General features: G+C 47.8%; 1 protein-coding gene and 1 long non-coding RNA gene across 2 annotated transcripts in view; one reads left to right on the forward strand and one right to left on the reverse strand.

Moving 5' to 3' along the window:
- Positions 1–14,735, forward strand: part of RCSD1 (RCSD domain containing 1) — a 49,140-nt gene extending 34,405 nt beyond the window's left edge. Inside the window, exons 2-7 of the mRNA XM_072138902.1 lie at positions 901–999; positions 1,154–1,237; positions 3,229–3,300; positions 3,404–3,607; positions 11,948–12,364; positions 12,573–14,735. Of these exons, the coding sequence (XP_071995003.1) occupies positions 901–999; positions 1,154–1,237; positions 3,229–3,300; positions 3,404–3,607; positions 11,948–12,364; positions 12,573–12,590 (894 nt within the window). The 3' untranslated portion in view covers positions 12,591–14,735. The remainder of the gene's footprint in view (positions 1–900; positions 1,000–1,153; positions 1,238–3,228; positions 3,301–3,403; positions 3,608–11,947; positions 12,365–12,572) is intronic.
- Positions 5,359–9,265, reverse strand: LOC140119654 (uncharacterized). The gene is made up of 3 exons (XR_011853416.1): positions 9,151–9,265; positions 6,644–6,740; positions 5,359–5,696 (listed from the first exon to the last, which is right to left on the reverse strand). It is a non-coding gene; the product is annotated as an uncharacterized lncRNA (long non-coding RNA).
- Positions 14,736–18,769: the final 4,034 nt, after the last annotated feature.

The following is an 18,769-nucleotide window of genomic DNA, read 5'->3' on the forward strand; positions in this document are numbered from 1 at the left end:
CACAGAGCACAGCAGTGTGAGGTCTGATTACACATCTCTCTGGGGACAATACATAACACTGGCTGCACAGAGCACAGCAGTGTGAGGTCTGATTACACATCTCTCCAGGGACAATACATAACACTGGCTGCAGAGAGCACAGAGCACAGCAGTGTGAGGTCTGATAACACATCTCTCCAGGGACAGTACATAACCCTGGCTGCAGAGAGCACAGAGCACAGCAGTGTGAGGTCTGATTACACATATATCCAGGGACAATACAGAACACTGGCTGCAGAGGGCACAGAGCACAGCAGTGTGAGGTCTGATTACACATCTCTCCAGGGACAATACATAACACTGGCTGCAGAGAGCACAGAGCACAGCAGTGTGAGGTATGATTACACATCTCTCCAGGGACAGTACATAACACTGGCTGCAGAGAGCACAGAGCACAGCAGTGTGAGGTCTGATTACACATCTCTCCGGGGACAATACATAACACTGGCTGCACAGCGCACAGCAGTGTGAGGTCTGATTACACATCTCTCCAGGGACAATACATAACACTGGCTGCAGAGAGCACAGAGCACAGCAGTGTGAGGTCTGATTACACATCTCTCCAGGGACAATAGATAACACTGGCTGCAGAGAGCACAGAGCACAGCAGTGTGAGGTCTGATTACACATCTCTCTGGGGACAATACATAACACTGGCTGCACAGAGCACAGAGCACAGCAGTGTGAGGTCTGATTACACATCTCTCCGGGGACAATACATAGCACTGGCTGCAGAGAGCACAGAGCACAGCAGTGTGAGGTCTGATTACACATCTCTCCGGGGACAATACATAGCACTGGCTGCAGTTGGGTCACACCGGATAATAGACATTTAATGTTGATTTTCTTTTTTTTTTACAGGGGAAACCATCAGAAAGCAGCGAAGAGTCAGCGCCTCCACCCTCTGTCGCTAAACTCGCAGGATTATTTAGTGAAACCTTGAACAGTCCTAGGAAAGAGGTGACTATATCCTATAAGCTGCTATGGCCATAGATACATCCCACACTGTGGACCTGTCACCCACAGATTGTGGGGGGTTTCAGCATCTGGACCCCCAGCACAGATGTATGTAGTAGTATGTGGTTATATGAGTGACGCTTGTGTCTGCTCTAAGGTTCCCCCACAGAAACCGACCAGAAGAAAACCGCCATGTTCCCTGCCGCTGCCTAAGACTGAGGCCACCAATAATGGGGATGAGGTGAGAATCCACGGAATCACCGGCCACGACGCCAGGTCACTGGTCACTGTACGGGAGTATTCACACAGTGGACTCTGCAGCGGAGGCTTGTTTCATTGATGCAAAGCAGAAGCTGTATGTGTATTTATCAGAAAATAGACATAGATAGAGGATAGACGGACGTCTCACTTCTCCTACACACAGACTGCAGCCTCGGCACAACATACACACACCCTGCTACAAGGGGGTCTGACACCTGCCTAGTAGGGAGCGTGTCCCCGTCCTGTACCCCAAGTGTCCCCGTCCTGTACCCCAAGTGTCAGCGTGTCCCTGTCCTGTCTCCCCAAGTGTCAGCATGTCCCTGTCCTGTCTCCCCAAGTGTCTGCATGTCCCTGTCCTGTCCCCCCAAGTGTCAGCGTGTCCCTGTCCTGTCCCCCAAGTGTCTGCATGTCCCTGTCCTGTCCCCCAAGTGTCAGCGTGTCCCTGTCCTGTCCCCCAAGTGTCAGCGTGTCCCTGTCCTGTCCCCCAAGTGTCTGCATGTCCCTGTCCTGTCCCCCAAGTGTCAGCGTGTCCCTGTCCTGTCTCCCCAAGTGTCAGCGTGTCCCTGTCCCCCAGTTACCAGCGTGTCCCTGTCCCCCAGGTACCAGCGTGTCCCTGTCCCCCAGGTACCAGCGTGTCCCTGTCCCCCAGTTACCAGCGTGTCCCTGTCCCCCAGTTACCAGCGTGTCCCTGTCCCCCAGTTACCAGCGTGTCCCTGTCCCCCAGGTGTCAGTGTGTCCCTGTCCTGTTCCCCAGGTGTCAGCGTGTCCCTGTCCTGTTCCCCAGGTGTCAGCGTGTCCCTGTCCTGTCCCCCAAGTGTCAGCTTGTCCCTGTCCTGTCCCCCCAAGTGTCAGCATGTCCCTGCCCTGTCCCCCAAGTGCCAGCGTGTCCCTGTCCTGTCCCCCAAGTGTCAGCGTGTCCCTGTCCTGTCCCCCCAAGTGTTAGCGTGTCCCTGTCCTGTCCCCCAAGTGTCAGCGTGTCCCTGTCCTGTCCCCCAAGTGTCAGCGTGTCCCTGTCCTGCCCCCCAAGTGTCAGCGTGTACCTGTCCTGTCCCCCAAGTGTCAGCGTGTCCCTGTCCTGTCCCCCAAGTGTCAGCGTGTCCCTGTCCTGTCCCCCAAGTGTAAGTGTGTCCCTGTCCCCCAAGTGTCAGCGTGTCCCTGTCCTGTCCCCCAAGTGTCAGCGTGTCCCTGTCCTGTGCCCCCAAGTGTCAGCGTGTCCCTGTCCTGTGCCCCCAAGTGTCAGCGTGTCCCTCTCCTGTCCCCCAAGTGTCAGCGTGTCCCTCTCCTGTCCCCCAAGTGTCTGCATGTCCCTGTCCTGTCTCCCCAAGTGTCAGCGTGTCCCTGTCCTGTCCCCCAAGTGTCAGCGTGTCCCTGTCCTGTCCCCCCAAGTGTAAGTGTGTCCCTGTCCCCCAAGTGTCAGCGTGTCCCTGTCCTGTCCCCCAAGTGTCAGCGTGTCCCTGTTCCTCAGGTGTCAGCGTGTCCCTGCCCCCCCAAGTGTCAGCGTGTCCCTGTCCTGTCCCCCAAGTGTCAGCGTGTCCCTGTTCTGTCCCCCAAGTGTCAGCGTGTCCCTGTCCTGCCCCCCAGGTGTCAGCGTGTCCCTGTCCTGTCCCCCAAGTGTCAGCGTGTCCCTGTCCTGTCCCCCAAGTGTCAGCGTGTCCCTGTCCCCCAAGTGTCAGCGTGTCCCTGTCCTGTCCCCCAAGTGTCAGCGTGTCCCTGTCCTGTCCCCCAAGTGTCAGCATGTCCCTGTCCTGTCCCCCCAAGTGTCAGCGTGTCCCTGTCCTGTCCCACAAGTGTCAGCGTGTCCCTGTTCTGTCCCCCCCCCAGGTGTCAGCGTGTCCCTGTTCTGTCCCCCCCCCCCAGGTGTCAGCGTGTCCCTGTCCTGTAAAGGGGACTGAGCTGCACTTCCTCATGTATCTGTATCACTTTATGAAGTAGAACCTTGAAACCAGTAACTTCTCTCTGATTTTCTTGTAGAAACTGTCTCCTCCACTGTCACAGGTGCCGAAGATCAAGGTGAAGAGCTCCCCTCTTATCGAGAAACTTCAGGTAAAATATCGAGAAAATATACAATGGTGTATATAGTGATATGGAGCATGCTGGGAAAACCTGGGTATTTTCTATGTATATTTATATGTCATTTTCCTTCCAGGCTAACTTGGCCTTTGCTCCTGCATCACTTCTTCCGGGACCATCTCCAAAGAGCCCGGGACTAAAACCCATGGCCTCCCCTTGGGGCACTCCTCCATCCACCCCCAGCAGCCCCGGGGTGCAGCCACATTCCAGCAACACAGAGGAATCTCCTGTAAGTTTTGAGCAACCACCAGAGGGCAGTCATCTCCAGAGCTACACTAAGGTAAGTGTCTATGGATTGCTAAATATTCAGACAATGCAGACATGGAGTTGTGCAAAATATGGAGTGTGTATCTTGGAACCTGATGGCTTAAATATTTACATTTCCTCACTTGCAACCATGGGACAGATCACAATGACGATGACACTTATACACTTACAACGCCAGCTTACAACTTACTATGTGCGCAGTTTCTTCAATCAATTAAATTGGTTGGTTATACACCCTAACACCCTTAGGGTGAAGACACACATGGCGTTTTTGGGCCGTTTTTACTAAGTGCGTTTTCAGATCGTAAATAACACATGCGTTAAAAAACGCACTTAGTAAAAACGGCCCAAAAACGGCCCAAAAACGCAATGTTTGTCTACACCCTTATACCTCCACTCCTCAAACTTTGCAGAAATCCCCATGTCTGTGCCTGCTGGCATCTCCCTCAGAGCTTGGGAAATCCGGTTACAGGTAGCTCCCCCTAGTGGTGGTTATAGAAAAAAATATAATGATTAATTATACACTGCTTATAACAATAAATTGAGCACTAAAATCCCACATTCTAGATCTAGAACAGTAAAATGTAAAATTAATAATCAATGAAAATCTGAATTAATATCCCATGAAGGTCTGGATTTGGATTGATGCTGAAATAAAAGTGGAAAATCAAATTTCAGGCTGATCAGACCTCATTGGATACGTCAAGATAAGGAGATAAGGCTCAGTAGCGTTTGAGGCCTCCACATGCCTGTACAACACCTCAGTATTCTCCTGATGAGGCTCAGTATGCTCATGATAAGGCATATTAGTCCGTGTGGCCTCCATATGCCTGTATGACCTCCCTACAACACCTTTGCATGCTCCTGATAAGGCCAATTAGTGTGTCTGGCCTACACATGCCTGTATGACTCCCTACGATACCTGGTCATGATTCTGATTAGGATCAGTAGTGTATGTGGCCTCAACGTACCTGTATGACCAGGGCCAGATTAAGGGTCCCAGCGGTATGGAGCACCTCATTTAGGATGGGGCCCCCCCGCTCGGCAGCCGACGTGGGGCCCCCTCCCACAACAATATATGTAAAAAGATATCACATAGTTACACAGTTCCGAAGCTCTAGAGCAGGGGTAGGGAACCTATGGCTCGGGAGCCAGATATGGCTCTTTTGTTGGTTGCATCTGGTTCTCAGACAGCTGTGACTACCTATCTACTTGGGGGCATGTGCTGTGGCTACCTATATACTGGGAGACATGTGCTATGGCTACGTATCTGGTAGCCGCTGGTCTTTATAGGAACCCGGGAAGTGGGCAGCGCCAATCAGCAGGGCACTGGCCCTTTAAATCTGCGAGTGCCGGCACGTATGCGCTGGTAGTCCCACCCTGGGGTGGGACTACTTATCTACTGGGGGGCATGTGCATATGGTACGGCTCTTACGGAATAACATTTTAAAATGTGTGGCGTTCATGGCTCTCTCAGCCAAAAAGGTTCCTGACCCCTGCTCTAGAGGTATTAGAAACAAAGGAATCTTTAGTTTTAGATAAATTCCTACCTTTACTAAACCATTTCCAATTTTGGTCCATGACAAACTAAAAAATACTACCGCCATATTATTACTGAATAATGATACCACAATACTGTTACCAAATAAATACTACCATAAGACCAATATTCCAAACAATAGCGCTACAATTTGCAAATGATCCCTTGAAACTGACCCATAGGATTACCACAACATGACCAGTATTACCAATAATTTACCAACTATAAACTCCATTTACTGAGGATCTTTACCGCCATATTGTTATAATACAAACACCACCGAGCAGAAGGCAATATCACTAATGACACCTCTGTACTAGGCCCAAATAATAACATTACATCATGATTATTACCACTACATAATACCTGAATAATACTGCAATACTATATAATAACCTACACACACAGACCAGTATGTACCAGCATATAGTGACCATACAGTAGTATATACCAGTCCTGCACACAGGCCACAGTGTCATCCAATGACTTACAGGTGACGTCCCTCATGTTGTCTCTTCCCTCCTGTCTGATCTTCCAGGAGACTTCTTCCATCCATGACTCTCTGCGGGTTTATAAAACAGACATGGTTCGCATCATCCTATATACACCTCACACCTCACCCCCACATATATCATATATACCCCTCACACCACAACTGACCACACTGTGCCCCACATATATCATATATATCCCTCACACCACAACTGACCACACTGTGCCCCACATATGTCATATATACCTCTCACCACACAACTGACTATACTAACAGTGACCACACTGTACATAACCCATTATGCAGGTTCCCCCCAAAGTACTTCATTAGGTAGGTCTCCCCTTTAGCATTTCATTAGGCAGGGCTCTCCTTTAATAAATCATTAGGTAGGTTTCCCCCTTAGCATTTCATTAGGCAGGGCTGTCCTTTAATAAATCATTAGGTAGGTCCTCCCCTTTTTATTAGGCACAGTGGTTAATACACACACAGTGATGTCACAGCGGGTTAATACACACATACGCACACACACAGTGATAGCACAGGGGATTAATACATACACACAGTGATGTCCTAGCACAGGGTGTTAATACACACACAGTGCTGTCACAGTACAGAAGGCAGATACACACACACACAGTGATGTCACAGTTCAGGGGGTTAATACACAACAGTGATGTCACAGCCCAGGGGGTTAATACAAAACAGTGATATCACAGCACAGGGGGTTAATGCACAACAGTGATGTTACAGCACAGGGGGCGGTTACACACAGTGATGTCACAGCACAGGGGGTTAATACACAACAGTGAAGTCACAGCACCAACATTATCAATAAGAAAATGCTGAAAACCATAACAATAATTGATGACAATAACCCCACACCCCAATGCTGGCTCACTATGAACACTAGGAATATTACAGGACATGTACAGTACACGCTGAGAGATGTCTCAAACTAGAAGGTTAGTCAGTGAGTACAATACTGATCTGACAAAGGTAGAAGTGGCATCTAGTACCTCACAGGTGACGTGTCTTCTCCTTCAGGGCCAGAATCGACGTAACTTTTCACCAGATGTCTTCTGCTCCTGGCAGCACATGCCCCACACTGTGCAACTAAAAATACCGCAGTTACTCACAGTACAATGCCACCTGGATAACAGAAATATGCCCCCCCCCAAATATACCCCATAATTAAACCTCTGTGTCCCCTGCATATATTACTATACTACAGACCCTGAGTGATACTGTACCCCTAATTATATATGTCACCCATTAATTACACAATATATGTTTCCCCCATTACTTAATTTATATATTACCCCCTTTAATGAATTAACCTACCTATTTATGGCCATTTCTAATATACTGGGATGCCACATGAATTTTAGAGGCTGGCCCCTCAAGTAATTATTTAATATACTGCCCCCCCCCCATTTAGTTATTTAATATACTGCCCCCACCTGACCCTATAAACTATTTTACATACTAGGCCTCACCCCCAATAAATTTCATACACTGGCTTCCTCTGTCCATTAATTATGTAATATACTGGGCCCCCAAATGAATTTTTTTGCACTTCACTCTTTGGTTCAGTAAGATCACTGGGAAAATAAATGTATAGAGGTTTTATTGAGTTTTAATACATTTGAAAAAATTAAAACCTCATCAAGAACAAAAAGGGGTTTTGTCTGACGCCAATAACTTTTTCATAGCGTATATACTCAAGGCTTATACTCGAGTCAAGGAAAAAAAAAGTCAAAACTCACCTTTCCAGCGCCCCCGCAGGTCTTCTCTTCTTCCATCGGCAGCGGCAGGTCTGTACACGCTGCCGACGGAACAAGAGAAGACCTGTGGAGGCAAAGGAAAGATGTATACAGGGGCAGGCTATATCAGCGGCTGGTGTTGGCTATATAAGGGTTGGCTTATACTTGAGTATATATGGTACTGAGATACGTGAGCAGTTATTTTTGGTGGGATGAGCTGACGTTTTCATTGCTACCATTTTGAGGACTGTGAGACCTTTTGATCAGTTTTTATTAAATTTTTTATGTTATGTAAAATGGTGTAAAAGTTGCATTTCGGACATTTGGGCGCCATTTTCAGTTATGTGGTTCAACACCAGCAATGACCATTTTTACATTTTGATAGATCGGACATTTTGAGACATGGCCATACCTAACGTGTTTGCGATTTTTACTGTTTAATAAATTAGTATCAGTTCTAAAAATAGTTTACTATTTTTTTAGAGTACTTTAACCCTAGATGGTCTGATCGTTCTTACTATATACTACAGTACTACTGTATTGCAGTATATGCAATTATTACATATTGGAGTGCTGCCTCACCTTCTATTCATTTTGCAATTATTACACAATATTCATTACAATGAGCCACTGGCACATTATGACGAAACTGCAGATGCCATGCAGCCTTGGGTCTGACGAAGACCCAATGCTATCATGGCAACCGATCGCTGCCCCCGATGACGTCCCAGGGAGCGAGTAACGATCGGAACAAAGATGGCGGCGCCAATGTGCCACCGTCCTTTAAATGTTGGCGGCAGCATCAGAAGGGTTAATACCCACTGTAGGCACTAGCACTAATCGCGGGTATTAGTGGTGGATGTTTGCTGCAGTATGCAGCAAACTCCACCGCTGTATGGAGAGGGCTCAGCCCGTGAACCCTCTTCATACAGGTCCCACACTTCGGCGCCGTACATGTAAGCCTCAGAGCGTGAGGGAGTTAATATTGTATCCCTCACACACACACAATTAATTATTTAATATGCTGCCCCCCCCCACAATTAACTATTAAATATGCTGTCCCCCCCCATAATTAACTATTTAATATGCTGCCAGCCACACAATTAATTATTTAATATGCTCCCCCCCATAATTAACTATTTAATATGCTGCCCCACACACAATTAATTATTTAATATGCCGCCCACCACAGTGATCTATTTAATATGCTGCCCCCCCCCACAATTAACTATTAAATATGCTGCCCCCCCATAATTAACTATTTGATATGCTGCCCCACACACAATTAACTATTTAATATGCTGCCCCACACACAATTAATTATTTAATATGCTGCCCACCACAGTGATCTATTTAATATGCTGCCCCCCCCACACAATTAACTATTAAATATGCTGCCCCCCCATAATTAACTATTTGATATGCTGCCCCCACACACAATTAATTATTTAATATGCTGCCCACCACAGTGATCTATTTAATATGCTGCCCCCCCCACACAATTAACTATTAAATATGCTGCCCCCCCCATAATTAACTATTTGATATGCTGCCCAACACACAATTAACTATTTAATATGCTGCCCCACACACAATTAATTATTTAATATGCTGCCCACCACAGTGATCTATTTAATATGCTGCCCCCACACACAATATAACTAATATGATGCCCACCCCAATTAATTATTTTAAATACTTTGTCCCCCACCATCTTTTAATGCTGTTTGATTTAAAAAAAAATAAAACCTTATACTCACCTCGGGTCCCGCGTCTTGTTTCTTCTTGTGGCGTCCGGACAGGAAGGGTGCGCAGCCGCGTGATGACGTCATCACGCGGCCGCGCAGCCTAGTTCATGGAGCGATGTGCGCCGGGGTTGTCTTCCGGCCACATCGCTCCAGTAATAGTGCTCGAGCGGCCGTTTCCGGCCGCATCGAGCACTATACACTGACGGGCAGGAGCTTCCTGTCCGGACGGACGGAGACTCCTGCCCGATTGCCGAGGCGAGTGCCGGGGCACCCCGGGGCCCCAGCAGGAGCTTGAGCAGCGGCGCTATTGGAGCGCCAGGCCGGGGGCCCCCAACCAATAAATCCGGATCCGGGGGCCCGGCGCTGGCGCTCCATTAGCGCCAATGATGATCCGGCTCTGTGTATGACCTCCCTACAATGTCTGGGCATGCTCCTAATGAGGATTAGTAGTGTATGACCTCCACATGTGCAACACCCCTGCAGATGCAAAGGGTTAGGTTGGTGTTGCGAAAGTGTCCCTCTCCATGTCAGAAGCTGTAACATGGGAAACTTAGTCATTGCAGCCTGAAGATTCTGCCTGGAAAGACAATAATTAAATGGGTGTTAGATGTTATCCAATTATGTGGATGTATTGTAAGCTGGAATGTGATTGGAGAGGTGCTACCACCTGACCAGGGGGAGTATAAAACCCCTGTGCAGGGGGAGCACATGGTCCAGTCTGCAGTGTCTTTTCCACACAGCAGAGAGTCCAGACCACAAGGTCTCTTAGCACATGGACAGAGTGAAGAGAGAGGCAGTGTGTAGCACACCTTTAGTGCTGACACAGAAACCAATCCCAGGAACTGAGTCAGGAGACTCTAATCCAGAGCTGCAGCTTCCACAGTTTGAACACAGCTCCATCTCCATTATCCCGGCCTGTATCTACTACCAGGCTGGTGAGCTATTCCTAAGGACCCCTCTTTATAACCACTCCAGTACCAGAATCTGCTGTTAGTCGTTTGGCCGTTGCCTGCTACCTGTTGTTCAATAAAGAATCGTGAGTTGATTTGCACAATGTTGCCTCCGTCTGATCCCTGGATACAGCTGTTACCACCACGAGCTTCCCCATCCATTACCCAGGGACTTATCTTACAGACACTCAGGGGTTGCCCCAGGGAGAACCAGTACATCAGCCTCTCCCTCCATATTTCTTGCACACACCACCTGCTGGAGACCTGCCAGGCTGTAGGACAGCCCTCCGGCCCCCATACCAAGCACCGTGACATCACCCTAGGCCGCAATCGCCAGCCACTCCGGTATTCGGGGCCACAGCTGCCTCCAGGCCCCAAGAAAAGGCTAGGCCCCGGTGGGGTGTTGCACATGCCTGCATGTCATCCCTACAATGTCTGGGCATGCTCCTGATGAGGATAAGTAGTGTATGGCCTCAATGTGCCTGTATGACCTCCCTACAATGTTAGGGCATGCTCCTGATGAGGCTCAGTATTGTGTGTGGCCTCTAGGTGCCTGTATGTTCTACATTCAATGCCTGTGATTCATGCTGCCGATGAGGATTAGTAGTGTATGGCCTCAACGTACCTGTATGACCATTCTACAACGTCTGGGCATGCTCGGGATGAGCATCTGGGAATGCTCCTGATGGGGCTCAGTAGTGTGTGTATGGCCTCCATGTGCCTGCATATCCTCCTTACAACACCTGGGCATGCTCCTTATGGGGCTCAGTAGTGGGTGTGGCCTCCATGTGCCTGTATGACCTCCCTATAACAACTGGCCATGCTCCTTATAAGGCTCAGTGGTTTGTGTGGCCTCCATGTGCCTGTATGACCTCCCTACAACACCTAGGCATGCTCCTGATGAGGCTCAGTAGTGTGTGTGATGCCCACCTGCCTGTATGACCTGCCTGCAATGCTGGAAATGCTCCTGATGGGGCTCAGTAGTGTGTGTATGGCCTCCACGTGCCTGCATATCCTCCTTACAACACCTCGGCATGCTCCTGATGAGGCTCAGTAGTGTGTGTGACCCCCACATGCCTGTATGACCTCCCTGCAATGCTGGAAATGCTCCTGATAGGGCTCAGTAGAGTGTGTATGGCCTCCACGTGCCTGTATGACGTCCTTACAATGCCTGAGCATGTTCCTGATGAGGTTCAGTAGTTTGTGGCATCCACGTGCCTGAATGAACTCTCTATAACGACTGAGCATGCTCCTGATGAGGAGGCGGCAGTTGTTCTCCTGAGGGATCTCCTCCAAGACCTGGATTAAAACAAAATCAGTCAACTCCTGGACCGTCTGTGGTGCGTTGTTTAATGGAACCAGACATGAGGACCCCCCTTACACCATAACTGACCCTCTGCCAGACCGGTCATGCTGGAGCATGTTCCAGGCAGCAGAAGTTTCTCCACGTTGTCTCCAGACTATGTCACATGCTCAGTGTGAACCTGCTCTCATCCGTGAAAAGTACAGGGTGACAATGTCCCATCTGCCTTTCTCTGTGTTCTCTGGCAGATGCCATTTGTCCTCCATGGTGTTGAATTTGTGGATGTCGGACCCTCATACCCCCCCCCCCCCCCCCCCCCGGAGTCTGTTTGATCCACCAGGGATGTATCTACCGTAACATCTTGTAACACAGCTTGTGGGTCACATTCGTGCAGAAATGGCCTGAAATTCAGGACTGCAGCAAATAAAACCAAATGTATAAATAATAATAATTATAATGATGAGAAATTATAAAAATACTCACCAATATATTCTTATTAGGATGGATGGAATAATAATACTAATGATAATAATATGATCTATTCTCTCATTTCCAGGTCCGTACTAGAGGCTCCTTGAAGCGGAGACCTCCCAGCCGGAGGTTTAGAAAATCCCAAACTGATATGGACTTTGACATTGAGACAAGCAGCGCAACGTCTGCAGAGAATGGGGAGAAATCTGACGAGGCGGACGCTGCCCTGAGGGTCACAGAGGACGGGGACACATCGCCGGCGGGGGACGCCTCAACGTCAGAGACACCAGAGAACCAAAAAAGGAACCAGAAAGACCCTGACAAGCTGGAGGAGGCAGCGGGAGAGACCGGGACACAGGAGACACATGCAGAGAAATCCAACAAGGAAGAGGGAAAACCAAGCGAGGAAGACGAGGAGACGCCAAACTTACAGGAGAAGAGCGAAGACCCAAAAGAAGAGCAAGACACGGAGAAGAGCAACGAGAACAAGTCTGATGGGGATGTAAGTGCATGATACACACTGATAATTCTGCCCCCTGCTGGAGATGAGGTATAACAGCATCCAGTAATTAAAGTGGTTGTATATTATTCCTTATCCACATCATAGTGGATCAGTAAGGGACAAATTTCCTCTAAAGCGACAGATTTTGGGGGATGTCTGAAAACAACCAATAATGGACTGTGCTAAAATCTGCATTTCCCTCTTGTAGGATAAACCTGAAAAGTGAAGCAAAGGGACCCACAGATATCACAGGTCCGGACTGCGGCAGCTGCCATCTTTGTGCGTAGGAAATGCGCAGCTCTGATCCCGGACGGCGTCTCAGCAGCAGCAGAGGGAGAAATCCTACAGAAATTTAAGATCCATAAGAATCCTGTAAATGTGCAGGGTCATGGTGAACATGCTATGTTTTTATGTGACTACAAGCCCCAGCATGCCCTGATTGCTGAACACTGGGAGTTGTAATCTTCTACTTTATTGCTGTGTTATAAGTCATATTGTCATCCGTAGTTATGGCGTCATTGATGTTTATAGATATTTTATGTATAAATTATATCATGTGCCTCATCGGGGGGGGAAGTTATTTACAGGCCCCTTTAAAAATCTGATTCTTGCAAAGCTGGGTGACAATATATATTGATATCAAGGATCCCACTTTTCCTATATCTATTATAAGACTCATCTGCTGTTCTGGACTGGGGAAAGCTGGGTGACAAATAATAGGGTTGCCGTTTCAAGGGTTTTGCCTGCAAATTCTCCAAGACTTTTTCACTATTACTAGGACTTATGCACTCTGAGAAAGCTGGGTGATCAGCTACACGCCTTCTTAACACCTTAACAGGTGTCACACAACTTTTCCTGACTCCTGAACTTTGGGTGATGTTTGATTATAAAATACAGGCATGACATTTGTGAAGATTCAATATTCAATAATAGAATTAGTCAAGGAACCAATTACAGTGCAGCTCCCATTTTCCAGGGGCAGCTTAGGAGATGAAAGCTGAGCTCTAATTGGTTGCTATAGGAATTGAGGCCTGTATTTACTTTTGGACAGTATTAAGAAAATTTGTGTAAATTTTAGTACAAATTCTTTTAGATGTGACCCCCCCCCCCCTATGCTTACTAATATTTGTCAAAATATAGGTGATATAAGCAGATAATTAACCCTTCTGAACATGACTGCCGTATATGACTGCCAAATTTTTCTGTTGTCTCTGTACGCAAAACTATGAAATCTCAGGATTTGTCCATTTTACTAAAGCAAACCTCCCGATAGTTTGGGCTTGTCCAAGCCCAAAATTAGGCATTCTCGTTTAGTATTGAGCCACAGGGTGGGGATTTAAATGTCCCAAATTTACAAATTAAATTACCACACAGTAGGGCGTCCACAAGTTCCTAAATGAGTGACGGCCGGGCACATAGTGGGAACTGTGCATCTATGTTGAGATTATAAAATATTATTATGTTATGACATTTATTCGTGTATCAATCGGTATATAAATGATAAAGTATTGTTTAAAAATCGGTGTTCTTAAATTCTGTATTTTGTGATGACATGTCTGGAGGAGTGTCGCCATGTTTAATTGTGTCTCAGGTAAATCATTATACGCCATTTATTACTGAGGTGACTCGGCCCATATGTAAATATATAGCGCTGTAATAGTATTATAAATACGGGCACCATAGTGCTAGTGGAAGTTGATGGCCACCATTGTTGCCCCCCACTGTCTCATATAATCAGATAACAATCTGATGATCGCACACTCGCCACAAGCCAAATTTATCTGAGGTACATGTGAGGTAAAAAATTCACGCCACATCATGTACACATCATGGCAGACTATACAGCGGTCAATCACCAGTGTAGCTGCTATTTTCTCACAGAAAAAGGAGCCATTTTGTGATCCCAGTCACAAAACCTTAACTATTCTCAAGGCTTTTGAGTATTTTCAGCTACGAATGTGAGATCTCAGACTTTGGCCTCTTGCACACTAGCGTTGCGTTTCACGTCAGGGTGCAATGCGTGAAAAACTGACGTTTTGGCTGCGTTTTTGTTCCATTTTTCCTTGGAGTAATTTGCGTTTTTTTTGCGTTTTCGGCGCATTTTTGACGCGCGATTCAATGGGAGACTCGAGCATATTTCAAAGGGACCATGGTTTGGGATTAAAATGTGTTATTTAATTGAAAAATAATGTCTTATGATAATTTGCAAACATCTGCGATCTATTCTTCACTGTTCCGCGCGTATATTATCTCCCGACAATTTAGCAGATGTGAAGAACAGTGAAGAATAGAATAAAATCATTGTACACAGTGAACACAGTGAACACAGGATCATTTAAGATAAAAACACAGTGCAGAACACAGTGCAGAATAGATTACAGATGTTCGGCACATCTGCTTACTTGTCGGGAGATACGCGCGGAACGGCGCGAACAAAATAGCATGTGAAGAACAATATATATGTGTGTGAAGAACACATTGCAGATGTTTAAATACATCTGCAATGTGTTCTTCACACATATATATTGTTCTTCACATGCTACTTTGTTCGCGCCGTTCCGCGCGTATCTCCCGACAAGTAAGCAGATGTGCCGAACATCTGTAATCTATTCTGCACTGTGTTTTTATCTTAAATGATCCTGTGTTCACTGTTTTTATTCTATTCTTCACTGTTCTTCACTGTGTTTTTTTAATTAAATGATCGTTCGCGAGCAGGGGAAATAATGTTATTCTGGTCACCTAGCAACCCTTACGTTTAAAACGCATTGCACTCGCATTGCACTTGCAATGATTGCGAGTGCAATGCGTTCTTGATGCATCTCCATAGACTTGAATGGGGCGTGAAAATTGCGCGTGACTCGCAAAAATAGAGCATGCTGCGATTTTGACGCGCGTGCAAACGTACGCAAGCACGCGCGTCAAAAACAACGCTAATGGAGAAAGACCCATTGAATACAATGGGACAGAGTGCAATGCGAGTTCTGAGCGTCAAATGCACGCGCAGAACTCGCGCGTGAAAAACGCCAGTGGAGAAGGGGCCTTTGTTAAATGCCTTGTATTTTAGGGAGGATCGCACCATGAAAGGAGAATCAAATGAGGCATTTTTAGTCAGATTTTCACAAAATGGCCGCCGCCTCTGGAGATAGCGGGTTTTTTCACTCAATTACCTTTCATTTAGGCCCAGAACATTTACCCGACATCTTATTACCTCATGATTGGGCCTAAAACAAGCCATAGGATCTTCTTCAGTCGTCCGGTCGTGTAGCAGACGCTCTATTTTGCCTGTTTTATGTCTATTTTCTCAGTTGTTGCCTCATAGATTTATATATTTACTGTTAATATCATGGAATATAATGGTGCGGGGAAGACGGCATCCGTGTGTGGAGCTGTGTACAACGTATTCCTGACTGTAAATTATAAATAAATGCATATTCTTTATAAGACTCGGCCTCCTCTGTCATTCACTACTACCAGTAGGCTTCCAGGACGACTAGGCCTCAGTGGATACGCTGATCAGCCATAACACTGTAACCTTATATTGTGTAGGTTTCCCTTGTTTGACCCATGAAGGCCTGGACTCCATAAGACTTCTGTAAGAGCCCTTTGGTATCTGCACAAAGTCATTCGTAGCAGTAAGTTGCTCGGTGCACTCTCCATGAGCCCGGATGTGTTCTCCAGCAAAACCCACACATGACTGTATAATGCCCTGTTTTTTGTGGACAAATGTTCCCTTTATTCTAGCCCTCTCCTTATAATGCCCTTTTTCTCATGCCAACCCCAATTCAGGGGTGCAACAACCATGAGACCAGATGAGCCTCTTGCCTCAGGCAGCACCATCAGGGATTGACATCTAAAGCAGCATTTCTTCAGATATCAGCGTGGGTTCATGGAGAACACACGTACTAAAAAATTAACCCAAAATATTACTACGGGTGCAGTTACACGTACCGCTAGCCACAGGGATGGACCTCGGCCCAATCACATATGAGTTTCCATGGAAATGTAAGCCAACGTTAACCAGAACCCAGTGACTTGCATTGTTATAATGCAAGACACCAGGTTCTGGTTACCAATCGCATGCGTTTCCATAAAAAACGTATAAGCAATCGCACCTCCATCTATAATGGTCTTGCAGAAAACTCGGATCTCACAGCTGCAGTTTTGTTACACTTGAATCTAAATGATCACTGCTGGCTGTGGTGACTTTATGTGACACCAGAAACTAATTGCCATATAATGGTGCAAGACCAACATGGATCCAGAACCCCAGATCCATGGAGATTGGACTGTACCCTGCTCATACAGCTGATGGCACATTACAAGACGCTATAACCATGCCCCTCTGCCAGCTGCACCGGGAGGTCCGATCTCTATGACATCAGCAAGGATTCCATTGTAACAGTGCGTCACACCCGGGTGGTAGTTTCTGGGGCCCTTAATAACCTACTTCTATCATACAAATCTGTGAGGTGACCCCCCGGGACAATTAACGCCTGAATTGCTACAGGAGCAAGCGGCAGGTAAGGACACGGTTCTGTGACTTAATTTTTCAAATGTCATCCACATTCATTGCCAGGCAATGCTGGGCACTGGAGGCATTGGGTACCATCAGGCTGGTTGCATGTGGATGGGCACAGAGGGCACATACAAGAGCATTGAGAGGCAGAATGTCACTGACAATGTGGACCATGATGCAGTGACCATTGGTGAATGGGTAGAGGTGGCACTGATATTAGAGAACATAAGTCAGTTAGCACGGTGGATGGGTACAGGTGGCACTGAGGGCAGTGATATTGGGGTCCTGATGCTGGTACAGGTGACACAGAGGGCAGTGATATTGGGGTCCTGATGCTGGTACAGGTGGCACTGAGGGCAGTGATATTGGGGTCCTGATGCTGGTACAGGTGGCACTGAGGGCAGTAATATTGGGGTCCTGATGCTGGTACAGGTGGCACTGAGGGCAGTGATATTGGGGTCCTGATGCTGGTACAGGTGGCACTGAGGGCAGTGATATTGGGGTCCTGATGCTGGTACAGGTGACACAGAGGGCAGTGATATTGGGGTCCTGATGCTGGTACAGGTGACACAGAGGGCAGTGATATTGGGGTCCTGATGCTGGTACAGGTGGCACTGAGGGCAGTGATATTGGGGTCCTGATGCTGGTACAGGTGGCACTGAGGGCAGTAATATTGGGGTCCTGATGCTGGTACAGGTGGCACTGAGGGCAGTGATATTGGGGTCCTGATGCTGGTACAGGTGGCACTGAGGGCAGTGATATTGGGGTCCTGATGTTGGTACAGGTGGCACTGAGGGCAGTGATATAGGGGTCCTGATGCTGGTACAGGTGGCACTGAGGGCAGTGATATTGGGGTCCTGATGCTGGTACAGGTGGCACTGAGGGCAGTGATATTGGGGTCCTGATGTTGGTACAGGTGGCACTGAGGGCAGTGATATAGGGGTCCTGATGCTGGTACAGGTGGCACTGAGGGCAGTGATATTGGGGTCCTGATGCTGGTACAGGTGGCACTGAGGGCAGTGATATTGGCATCCTGTTGCTGGTACAGGTGGCACTGAGGGCAGTGATATTGGGGTCCTGATGCTGGTACAGGTGGCACTGAGGGCAGTGATATTGGGGTCCTGATGTTGGTACAGGTGGCACTGAGGGCAGTGATATTGGGGTCCTGTTGCTGGTACAGGTGGCACTGAGGGCAGTGATATTGGGGTCCTGATGCTGGTACAGGTGGCACTGAGGGCAGTGATATTGGGGTCCTGATGCTGGTACAGGTGGCACTGAGGGCAGTGATATTGGGGTCCTGATGCTGGTATAGGTGGCACTGAGGGCAGTGATATTGGGGTCCTGATGCTGGTACAGGTGGCACGGAGGGCAGTGATATAGGGGTCCTGATGCTGGTACAGGTGGCACTGAGGGCAGTGATATTGGGGTCCTGTTGCTGGTACAGGTGGCACTGAGGGCAGTCATATTGGGGTCCTGATGCTGGTACAGGTAGCACTGAGGACAGTGATATTGGGGTCCTGATGCTGGTACAGGTGGCACTGAGGGCAGTGATATTGGGGTCCTGATGCTGGTGCAGGTGGCACTGAGGGCAGTGATATTGGGGTCCTGATGCTGGTACAGGTGGCACTGAGGGCAGTGATATTGGGGTCCTGATGCTGGTACAGGTGGTACTGAGGCCAGTCATATTGGGGTCCTGATGCTGGTACAGGTAGCACTGAGGGCAGTGATATTGGGGTCCTGATGCTGGTATAGGTGGCACTGAGGGCAGTGATATTGGGGTCCTGATGCTGGTACAGGTGGCACTGAGAGCAGTGATATTGGGGTCCTGATGCTGGTACAGGTGGCACTGAGGGCAGTGATATTGGGGTCCTGATGCTGGTACAGGTGGC

Source organism: Engystomops pustulosus, chromosome 2 (genome assembly GCF_040894005.1).
Source record: "Engystomops pustulosus chromosome 2, aEngPut4.maternal, whole genome shotgun sequence".
In the NCBI taxonomy this organism is placed as follows: Eukaryota; Metazoa; Chordata; class Amphibia; order Anura; family Leptodactylidae; genus Engystomops; species Engystomops pustulosus.